Source organism: Lithobates pipiens, unplaced genomic scaffold (assembly GCF_037356315.1).
Source record: "Lithobates pipiens isolate NorthernLeopardFrog02 unplaced genomic scaffold, aLitPip1_a1.2 Scaffold_10, whole genome shotgun sequence".
Classification (NCBI taxonomy): domain Eukaryota; kingdom Metazoa; phylum Chordata; class Amphibia; order Anura; family Ranidae; genus Lithobates; species Lithobates pipiens.
In genome coordinates this window covers 74,545,784-74,558,028 of record NW_027507686.1, presented here as the reverse complement: position 1 = coordinate 74,558,028, position 12,245 = coordinate 74,545,784, and the positions used below count along the sequence as shown (strand labels likewise).

At 45.2% G+C, this 12,245-nt stretch overlaps 1 protein-coding gene across 1 annotated transcript in view; it reads left to right on the top strand.

Moving 5' to 3' along the window:
* Positions 1-9,055, top strand: part of LOC143925474 (zinc finger translocation-associated protein-like) — a 62,357-nt gene extending 53,302 nt beyond the window's left edge. Inside the window, exon 6 of the mRNA XM_077449999.1 lies at positions 7,719-9,055. Coding sequence (XP_077306125.1) covers positions 7,719-8,155 — 437 coding nt within the window. The 3' untranslated portion in view covers positions 8,156-9,055. The remainder of the gene's footprint in view (positions 1-7,718) is intronic.
* Positions 9,056-12,245: the final 3,190 nt, after the last annotated feature.

Genomic DNA, 12,245 nt, shown 5'->3' with positions numbered 1-12,245 from the left:
GCCGCATCATCTGTAAAAGTTGCCCTTCCTCGGTAGGGAAGATGAGAAAATATTGTGGCCACACCTGGACAATCACTAGTTTTTAACTTAAGTTGAGGGGAAGGGAAAGAGTGGGGGGAGGGGAAGGGGAAGAACGGGAAGGGGAGGGGAATGAATGGGGAAGAGCAGAGCAAGAGGAAAACAGACAGTGGGGAAGGGGTAGGGGAGTAAGGTGGGCCAGAGCGGTCTATGTGTGGCAGGATGGAGGGGAGACTCCAGTGGTTCCCGCTAGCCAGGTCTTCCCTTCACTCTCCACCACTGGACTCACTGATAAGTCTTATATTCAGCAGAAAACCTGAAAAGATTCCAAGGCAACCAGCGGGCATCGTGATCCTCCTCCCTATCCCCCATGGCCGCCGTCATCCGCTCCATACGATAGATATCGCTTATCCTCGCGAACCAATGCGTTACCGCCGGCGAGGACTGTTGCTTCCAAATGGAGTACTTTTAATGGCTTTTGAGGGTAGTCTGTTCTGTAGGTAGGTTGCAGCCATGACTGCTTCTTTCCAGGACTTGAGATAGGCTGGAATCTGACAACATGCACGGCTCCATTTCTAGAAGTGCGACTTTTGTTTTCCTTTCTGCTACAGTTTTGTTCAGGAGCGTATGGTGCTGTTGTCTGGTGTACTATTCCTTGTCTCTTCAGGTATGAGGCCACTTCTTATGTATTCTCCCCCATTATCTGTGCGTATTATTATTCCTGGTTTGCGTTGGAATTTCTTGCTAGATATGGAAAACTCCTGAAGTTTCATCAGATAAGTAGTTGTGTATCTGGAATAATAGTTGATGAAAGTCCGTAGATATCCATTCTCGCGTGACGTGGGAGTTTTCATTGGACCGCAAACATCACTGTGTATGAGCTGCAGGGGGTGGGCAGTTTTTCTTTGAGAAGCCTGTGGAAGGGGCGCACGTGTGGCTTTTGCTTCAATACAGGACTTGCATTTCATGAGCACTTTGCAAGGCGCTATAGTCAAATCTTCTGATAAGCCTCTTTATATTGTCCTGTATAGCTTCTGAACTTCTGTGCCTCAGCCACCTCTGCCATTAGTGAATACATTTGTTGTGTAGGTCATTAGAGTCTATATTGGCTTGCTGGTCTGTGGTGATGGAATCGCTTATTATTGTGAATTGTGCATTCATCACATTGGAACTTAACTGTGAGACCTTTTTGTTTGCAAGACTTTTTACTGATAGAAGGCTGCCTTCTAGTTCTGGAATACACAGCATTTTCTTTACAAGGATATTGTACCTTCTGGTGTGATGCAGTTCAGGAAGCTCTGGCCTTTTACCTTTTCAGAAGTGATTATTTTCCCGTTTGCTAGGAAAACTGTCTCTTGTACTGTAATCAATGTTTATGAAGGTCTCATTGCTAGTTATGTGGCTTGTTGCACCAGTCGCTTGGCTTGTCGCTCTGTGTCACTTTAACCACTTCAGGCCCGGAAGGATTTACCCCCTTCATGAGCAGAGCACTTTTTGCGATTCGGCAATGCGCCTCTTTAATTGACCATTGCACGGTCGCTCGACGTGGCTCCCAAACAAAATTGACGTCCTTTTTTCCCACAAATAGAGCTTTCTTTTGGTGGTATTTGATCACCTTTTTATTTTTTGCGCAATAAACAAAAAAAGCGATAATTTTGAAAAAAACACACTTTTTTTACTTTTTGCTATAATAAATATCCACCAAAAATATATAAAAAAAAACATTTTTGTCCTCGGTTTAGGCCAATACGTAGTCTACATATTTTTGGTAAAAACATTGCAATAAGCGTTTGGTTTGTGCAAAAATTATAGCGTATACAAAATAGGGGATAGTTTTATGGCATTTTTATTAATAATTTTTTTTTCCACTAGTAATGGCATTTTTTTTTATCGTGACTGAGACAATTATTGCGGACACATCGGACACATTTTTGGGACCATTGGCATTAATACAGCGATCAATGCTATAAAATTGCATTGACTACTGTTAAAATGTCACTGGCAGTGAAGGAGTTAACTACTAGGGGGAGGGGAGGGGTTAAGTGTGTCCAGGGGGAGTGATTCTAACTGTCTGGGGGATGGACGAGCAGTGACACAACACTGATTGCTGCTCCTGATGATAGGGAGCAGATGATTAGTGTCCTGTCACTAGGCAGAATGGAGAGATGCTGTTTACATCGGCATCTCCCCGTTCTTAAGCTCCGTGACACGATTGTGGGTATCCCAGCAGCGATCGATTCCGTGGTTCCTGCGGGCACGGTCACTGAGCTTGCGGCAGGCATGCGCGGGTGCACGGCAGGAAATTCAAAGTAAGGTATGTTACTTTGACCTGCCATGCCATTCTGCCAACGTATATTTTTTTGACAGCGGACGGCAAGTGGGTTAAAGGTGCCACTCCATGATGTGTCTGCAGTTTCCTTTGTTTTGCTTTGACTCATTCTTTTGTGAATAGCTCTAGCTTTTGCTGTTATGCTTTCCAGATAGCACAGTCCCTTTTTACGTGACTGGTCTTCTTACTATGAAAACAGGCTGTGCTTTCTTTGTTGTGCTTTATGCCTTTTTTTTTTACATATTAAGAGCTTTGTCATCACGGTGCATTTTCTCTCCTTCTTTCGTATTCATAGATTAATTTCCCTTTGACATACTCCAGTGTCAGCTCCTGCTCGGTTTTTGTTTCTAAAGCATTAATAAGAGCAGTATATGTCTCTGGAAGGCTGCAGAGGATCAGGGCAACAATGTGGTTATCTTTTGATGTCCTCTCTGATGGCACGCAGTTGCTCTATGATCTCTAGGATTGCTTTCTAATATATCTATCTACTATATAGTCACATTAGAAAGCTGCTTTACATTACATGTTCTATCAATTTTAACCAACACGCAATATTCAGCATGCAATGAGATCAAAGCAGTCACAGGAAAGTCTGTAGGTAACAGAACTGTGTGAGCTTGAAAAAGAGAAGGGACACTTGAAACCTATGCGCTCTTACCTACAAGACTATATGGTTACTGCTTTGCTCTCGCCACATGATGATGAATATAATATATATACACACATTTTTTTTTTGTTGATTTCAGATCACTTCTATCAGCAGTAGATCACTATAGCAATGATTTACTGCTGTAGGGAAAGGCTAGTAGACAACTGCAACAGTTCTGCCTGAGCCTCTGTACTGATAGGAAGTGCCACAACATCACCTGTGTAATGGAAGCATAGCATAGTGTTTATATCAACCTTTTATAGCATGCTCCTATCTATAAAAGCTTTGAAAGCCCAGGCGTTGATAATTTCCTGGGATTAGTACTTGACTCTGGCTGTTGCTGACAGCTTAAGGTTCTATCCCCGATAGGTGGTCTAAATTTCAGGTTAAAAAAATACACTACATAGAAAATGGAGATCCAAAAACATTTCAAACACTTCAGCAGCAGTTTGATAATTCTCAACCTCCCAAAAGCAAGGATTCAAAGTCTATGGCAGGCTGAAATACACTTTGGCTAGATGGGTCTGAGTACTTTCATTCATGTTTAGTGCCATATGTGTTCAGGGAAGTATGCCTATATTGCAGGTATTCTTTGTTATATGTATACTTTCTCGAAAGGTTGGGGCCCTAAACACTGGTACCACTCTGTACAGCATTCAGCCCCATCCAGTCATAGCATAATTAGGTCTGCCATAGACAGGCTGCAGGCAGCAGGGCTGGACGCCACATCTGTGCCTCCAAGATTCACTATGCTGGTCCCATTTTGCTCAGCTCCATTATTCATAGTACTACAGCTTCTAGGAATGGCAGAGCTGGATAGAAAAGATGATCATAGTTGGGCAGCCTTGATGGGAATCTGTGTCATACCTGAAGATTACAGCAGGGGGCAGGACAGGAGAATTTTTACTAATAGCAGAGGAATCAACACATGGGACACATCCTATTGACTGTAAGTCGCTTGTGCTGATTTTCTTTTTTTTATTTTGTCTGCTCTTAGGCTTTAAGTAATTTGACAAAAGACAGTTGGACAGGGCTAACATGATTCCCTGCACAAAAATGCTTTTCACCTCAACAGGGCTTAGGAGGTGAGTATATTTTTGACACATCAACAGATAATCTGTACTTTAGGGGTAAATGTGCATATATTGCATTTTTATTTTATTTTGACCTGACATAAACTTTGTGTTCCTTACGAACTCAAGACTCAACCCCTTGCTCTACAGTAGGCATCATTTGGTGTCCATGCTTAAAGCGGGAGTAAACCTGCTGACTTTTTCTTTTTTTTTTTTTACACCTGCAAGGGAAAAGGCATAATGCGGTGCATACTAGCTCATTATGAAATACCTTAGAATGAGGCGCCAGCATCCAGGGGCGTAACTAGAAATCACAGGGCCCCATAGCAAAATGTTGTATGGGGGCCCCCCCTTCAAACAGCCCCCCCCACAAAAAAATGGCGGGGCTTAAATTAAATAGTGGGCGTGGTTTAAAATGCGTGGCTCAAAGGGGGTGTGGTTCGAGTCTGAGATGAAGGAGGAAAGAAGGAAGGAAGCAAAGAAAAGGGATGGAGGGACAACAGGCCCAGATCCTACACCACAATAGCAATATACATATTCCAGAACGTTTAACAATCAACAGATAAAGATACTCCAAACAGCTGGTGTTAGCGCTTCAATAATCCTCACCTGTACCCAATGTGGCCTGCCTGTTCCCAATGCAGCGTGGCCTGCCCATGCCCAATACTGCCTCACCTGTGCCCACTTGTGCCCAATGCAGCCTGTCCAGTGCCCAATACAGACTTACCTATGCCCAATGCAGTGTGGCCTGTGCCCAAAGCACCCTCCCCTGTGCCCAATGTAGCATGACCTGCCTGTGCCCAATGCAGCCTCACCTGTGCCCAATGTGGTCTCACCTGTGCCCAATGCAGCGTGGCCTGCCTGTGCCCAATACAGCCTCACCTGTGCCCAATGCAGCCTCCCCTATGCCCAATGCATCGTGACCCATGCCCAATACAGCCTCACCTGTGCCCAATGCAGCGTGACCCGAGCACAATGCAGCCTCACCTGTGCAGAGGGAGAGGCGAGCCAGTGGCGGAACTACCGGCAAGGATGAGGAATGCATACTGGAGCCCTCAAATGGCTGCTGGCAAGTGTGGGGCTGCCTCACAGTGGGGGGGCTCTGGCTCTACATCCAACTCCTGGCATGTCTCTTCCAGAGCTTTCCACTGTGATTTCCACTCACCGACACCTGGCCTGGATCCCTCCTGAATGACTTTACTCAGGACGTGCTGACCGCGCTGGTCGGGACCCCCGTGAGTCCGCTCGCGGGACCCGCGGACTCAATCGCCGCGGGCATCCCCGCGATCGTCTCACGGAGCGGCCGAATGGAGGAAATGCTGTATAAACAACATTTTCCCATTCTGCCTAGCAACTAGTGACGCTGATCTCTGCTCCATGTGATTGGAGCAGAGATCAGTGTACACTAAATGAAAGCCCAACCCCCCCACAGTTAGTAACACACCCCTAGGAACACTTAACCCCTACACTGCCACCCACTGGTTAACCCTTTTTACTGCCAGTGTCATTTACACAGGAATCACTGCATTTATATAGCAGTGATTACTGTATAAATGACAATGGTCCCAAAAATGTGTCAAAAATGTCCGATGGGTCCCCGACAATGTCGCAGTCACAATAAAAATCGCAGATTGCCGCCATTACTAGTAAAAAAAAAAAATAATAAAAAATTAATAAAAATGCTATAAAACTATCCCTATTTTGTAAACGCTATAACTTTTGCGCAAACCAATCAATAATCGCTTATTGCGATTTTTTTTTTACCAAAAATATGTACAAGAATACGTATCGGCCTAAATTGAGGGAAAAAAATATATGTCTTTTTATATATTTTTGGGGGATATTTATTATAACAAAAAGTAAAAAATAATGTGTTTTTTTCAAAATTGTCGCTCTATTTTTGTTTATAGCGCAAAAAATAAAAACCACAGGGGTGATCAAATACCACCAAAAGAAAGCTCTATTTGTGGGAAAAAAAGGACGTCAATTTTGTTTGGGAGCCACGTCGCACGACCGCGCAATTGTCAGTTAAAGCGACGCAGTGCCGAATCGCAAAAAGTGGTCTGGTCTTTGACCAGCAAATTGGTCCGGTCTGAAAGTGGTTAAAAATGCAAACACTAATACTGTTAACTTTATAGCTGTAAAAAAAAAAAAAAAAAAATCAGAAATATGTAGTAAAGATAATTCCTACATGCAAAAATGCACTGTACATTACATGTTCTTTAGACATAAATTTTTTTTCAAACATTAGTTTCCTTTGCCAATTCAAATTCAAAAAATTACCATATAACACGAATTAAAAGATCAGCATTTGTAATTTTCCTTTATGTAACCAATGACTAATGTTAGAATTAGAACAACTAGAGAAATGCTGAATGAATGTGCAGTCACAATTGCAGCCTCACCTGTGCAGAGGAAGAGGCGAGCCAGTGGCAGAACTACCGGGGAGGATGTGGAGTGCAGTCCAGTATGGAGCCCTCAAATGGCTGCGGGCAAGTGTGGGGCTGACTCAGAGTGGGGGGGGGGGGCGAGCACCGTCCGCACGGTCCCCCAGCCAGGGGAAGTGAGGAGAGGAAGAGGCAAGCTGTCTGTACGAGCAGAGAGCTGTAATAGCTTTCATTTGAATGTCCTGTGTTCCCGGGGCTCACCGTCACATAGCCCCACCTCTTGGCCTGCAGCCTTTGATGATGTCACATGTCCCGCATTGGACCGGTGTTCTGTCTATCAAAGACGCCGGGCCAAGAGGTGGGGCTATGTGACGGTTAACCCCCGGGAACACGGGACATTCAAATGAAAGCTATTACAGCTCTCTGCTCGTACAGACAGCTTGCCTCTTCCTCTCGCTTCCGCTGGCTGGGGGAACATGCGGGAGGTGATGCCCCCCTCCACAGTATGCATTCCTCATCCTTCCCACGGGCCCCTCTCAGCTGCGGGCCCCATAGCGGCTGCATGTGCCGCTATGGCGGTAGTTCCGCCACTGCCAGCATCTCACTCGGTCCACGCCGAGGGAGTTGACATGTTCCCTCTGCGTGTCTTCTGGGTATCGCGGCTCCGGTGCTCTGAGTGGCCGGAGCCGTAATGTCGTCACTCCCGTGCATGCATGCGGGAGTTTTCTTCCTGGGAAGGTCTGGCGTCTGCCGGACTTTCAGTCGAGAATCCCCCGTGTACATGAGCCGCTGAAGTCAGCGGCTCATTGCGAGGGGAATATTTTCTAAACCATACAGGTTTAGGAGATATTCTTTTTACCTACAGGTAAGCCTCATTATAGGCTTACCTGTAGGTAAAAGTACAAAATGTAACTATACAACCGCTTTAACCATCCCTGATTCTGTCCAACTCTATGATCATGACCTTGCCCCATGTGATTGAACTCCAGCACAGTAAGTAACTGTTCAGGCATTGATTACTGCATTGTGGGAAGACCAAGGATTACTGATATTTTCAGCAAGTCTCCCATAATGACCTAAGTGGCAGCCAGGGTAGAGTGAGTATAGGTATCAGTGCCTTTTGTACAGCAAGGGGTGGGTTTTATTTTAGTGCAGCTGTTCTGTAGCACTCAGCTAAGTCTGTTGTAAAGAGATTATTTTCATATGCCAGTTTGAATGCAACTTTGCTTATTCTGATATTCCTTTATTTTTTCTCAACACAGAAGACTCGACAACCTCCGAATCACATGGGACCAGTGCGGCAACCTGCACTCCACGTACTGAAATAATTCTTCCAACCATCTCCAAACCTTCTAAGCCTACCGCTTCTCTACCTCCACCGTGTAATAGTGCCAAGCGGAGCTACCAGGTCCGTTGGCGCACCGAATTCATGATGGATTATGACTGTCGTCGGCAGGGCCTTATCTGCATGGTATGTGGTGGTACACTGGCCACCCTGAAAGTCAGCACAATTAAGCGCCACATTGTCCAGGTGCACCCTTACTCTGTAGACTTCACGCCTGAAGAGCGTCAAAGGATTTTGGAGGCCTACAGCGAAATGGCCCTACATTACATCCATTCAGAAGAGTGTTTTAAAGCCCAACCCCAGGAGGAAGCAAAAGGCCGTAAAAGAAAAGCAACTGCAGTAGAGGATGCATGAGGTCACTTTAAATTATACTTAAACATAGGGTGAACTGTCTAGACCCTGTGGCCTAACCTAATGTATTTCTACATCTGTGGTACATTGCCCATTCAAATGGTCTTTGTTCATCCTATTCATTCCCATGTTCAAACTGGCAGAGGTTCGAATTCCCTCCTCTTCTTCAGAAACGTTTACTGAGACTGCTTTTTGCCCTTGCTAAAAGACTAACAGCACATTGCTTAATCAGTTGTGTCTCAGCCATTACTACATCTACCTACAAAACAGTTTTTGTCTTCTGGAGAAAACAAAGGAGCAATTGCAATCATTTTATAACCCTTAATTTAAACCATAAGGCTTAAATATTATAATTGTTTATTACAACTATTGTGGTCCTTTGGCAACTTATTTCAGGTTTTCTGTTAAACAGAAAAAAATGATTTTATTGGCTAAAGAAAAACTATGATGGAAATTACATTGCAGGAAAAAAGTTTAATTCTTAATTTATCATTTTCATGTATTTCCCTCACTCGTACTACTTTATTTTTTTATTTTTACTAGACCAGGGAATGTCACCCCTGTGGAAGTTTTAAGCATCACAGTTGATGCCTGGTGCTTAGATGTAACTATCCTTTATAAAGCAGAAAATAGAGCTATTGTATATGGCACCTGAATTTCACAAGGTAGGGAAAGGAATTTGTAGTAAATCTGTTTTCTTTGCTCATATGCCTAAACAAGCTTTCCACAGTAAACTTGCATTTCATGGACTGGATGTCATACCAAAAATTTGGTAACATACTTGGGGACCTTTTTAGTTTGCTTTTCTGATTATATTATTTGGTTGAGACAAATGAATGGTACCCAATAAAAGAAATGAAGCAAGGTATTGTATTCTGTAAATAAATCTTGGATTCTTGTAAAGATTGTCTCTATAACCGCTCATAATATTTGTGTACTGTGGGACAAAACTGCAGTGTGCCCAGGAGTCATACAGTCGATTGTTTATTCCTAAAACAAAAAGAAAATCGGTGAATGAAATACTGAAAGCTTAAATGAACTGGGTTATTGCAAGGTAGTTTGGCAGTCTTGTGGAACACCAGAGGACCCAAAAACCAGGGCTAATGGAAGCAAACAGCTTCCATGTTCTCTGGCTGTACATTTCCTCCTCCACCTTGCTCTTTACTTTTGGCTCATTAACCACTTCCCACCCGGCCAATGTATATATACGGCCGGGTGGGAGCCGCCTGCTCCTGATAGGACGTTCAGGAACGTCCTTCAGGAGTAGCGGGATCGCGCGCGCGCGCGCCCGCGCAGCGGCGCAATCCCGATGTGCTCGTGTCACCCGGACACGGCACATCTCAGATCGGCAGGAGGGCTCTGTGATTGGCCCTCCTGATCACATGACGGCCGTGTCCAATCACGGCCATCATGTGATGTAAACAAACAGCCGGTTGCTAGGCAATCGGCTCTCCTCTCCTCACACGGAAGTCACCGCTGAGGAGAGGAGAGCAGAACGCTGCAGCCGGCTGATGATCAGTGAGTATGGGCTGCTTTTCACAGCTTTTTACTCACTGATCATCAGTGTAGTGTCAACACACAACACACCACACAGTACAAACACAGTCCCCACATATGTCCCCAAAACACACATGTCCCAAAACATACATGTCCCCAAATAATAAAAACACATGTCCCTAATAATAAAAACATGTCCCCCACATATGTCCCACTAAAATCACATGTCCCAATGATTATGTGCACACATATGTACGTGATCACCTGCACACATATGTACATGATCATTTGCGTACATATGTCCGTGATCACACAAACCAATTATTATACACTTAACGGAATTTTTTTTACCAAAAACATGTAGCAGAATACATTTTGGCTTAAATTTATGACAAAATTTGATTTTATTGGATTTCTTTTCAAATAGAAAAAAGAAAATATTGTTTTTTTCCCAAATTTCCGCTTTTTTTGCGCTTATATCGCAAAAAAAAAAACCGGAGTCGTGAATAAATAACACCAAAATAAAGCTCTATTTGTGCGAACAAAATGATAACAATTTCATTTGGGTACATTGTAGCATGACCGCGCAATTGTCACTGAAAGCGCTAGAGCGCTGAAAGCTGAAAATTGGGCTGGGAAGGAAGGGGGTGAAAGTGCCCTGTATTGAAGTGGTTAATATGAGAAGGGGGCTCCATAAACCAGTATTAAGTTGTAAGGGGTAGCAGTAAACCACCTGCAAGCATGAAATCTGATTACACTGAGGTTGGGCTTTACCTTGTTAAAACAATTTGGCTAACTGTTCATGAATGTTATGTGAACAGGATCTATTAAAAGATATAGAAAAATGTCTTGTTTCATTGAACAACTAGTTAGCATCCAACTGAATCTTATGGTCGAGACTTGGATAACAATATTAGTCAAATCATATTTTATGGGTACATGAATGCTTTTGTTTTATTTAACCATGTCCATTTAAGTCCTCCATCCCACTGTTAATGCAATTTGGCCACAGCCACTGTTCACCGTAGCACACCTCATTACTACTCTCTATGGGTAACCCAAAAGGTGTCCCAGGTATTATACAATCCTGTAGCGTGTACTACAAAAAAATTGCCGTGCACCGCAAAAGTGTTCGGGTTTGGCTTGAAGAAAAGGTGGCAACCCTATCTACAATAGAGATGCTGCGGCGTCGCCCACCCCCGCTGCCAGTGTCTATGGAAGGTGGGCGGCACCGCAGTTCAAACTGAAAGGTGCGGCAACGGCGGTGTCTGGAGGATCTGTCAGGGGTCAGTCTCAGTCTGGAGGATGTCAGAGGGGGCCAGTCTGGAGGATGTCAGAGGGGGCCAGTCTGGAGGATGTCAGAGGGGGCCAGTCTGGAGGATGTCAGAGGGGGCCAGTCTGGAGGATGTCAGAGGGGGCCAGTCTGGAGGATCTGTCGGGGGCCAGTCTCAGTCTGGAGGATCTGTCGGGGGCCAGTCTCAGTCTGGAGGATCTGTCGGGGGCCAGTCTCAGTCTGGAGGATGTCAGAAGGGGCCAGTCTGGAGGATCTGTTGGGGGCCAGTCTCAGTCTGGAGGATCTGTCGGGGGCCAGTCTCAGTCTGGAGGATCTGTCGGGGGCCAGTCTCAGTCTGGAGGCTCTGACGGGGGCCAGTCTCAGTCTGCAGCATATCGGAGGGGGGCAGTCTCAGTCTGCAGCATGCATATCGGAGGGGGGCAGTCTCAGTCTGCAGCATATCGGAGGGGGCCAGTCTCAGCCTGGAGGATGTCAGAGGGGGCCAGTCTCAGCCTGGAGGATGTCAGAGGGGGCCAGTCTCAGCCTGGAGGATGTCAGAGGGGGCCAGTCTCAGCCTGGAGGGTGTCAGAGGGGGCAAGTCTGGATGTCAGAGGGGCACCAGATGTTGAGGACTGATGGGGACACCAGATGTAAGGCGGAATGATGGGGACACCAGATGTAAGGAGGGGCTCCGCTGATGGAGACATAGATGTGAGGAAGGCTGCTCTGATGGGTCACCTGATGGCATCTGGTGGCAGGCAATGTGGCTAGTGACGCGCTCATGGCTCCCACTGATTCTGCATTATGGTGAGTTGAATGATTTCATTTTATATTACAATGTAATAATAGAAATAATGCGCTATAATCATCCTGACACCATAACAATCATGGTGCCGGGATGATTATAGCACTAACACCAGGTATTTGGAGTATCTTTATCTGCTGATTGTCAAACTCTGGAAAACACATATTGCTATTGTGGTGTAGGATCGAGGGCTGCTGTCTCTCCATCCCTCCCCCCCTTTCCCTCTCCATCCATCCCTCCCCCCCCTTTCCCTCTCCATCCCTCTCCCCTTTGCCTCTCCATCCCGCATTCATCTCAGACTATAATATAACCCCACCCCGTCAAGCCACGCCCACTATTTTTACGTAAACCACACCTATATTTTTGCTGTGCACTGCATTTTCACCTTTTCCTATGCCACGCCCATATCCGCATGCCCGCCCCCTAATTATAATACAACTTTGCCTACTGCCAAAAAAGTGTCACGATTTTTTTTTTTTACAATGTTGCCAACTATGCACGGGGCACATAGATAATAA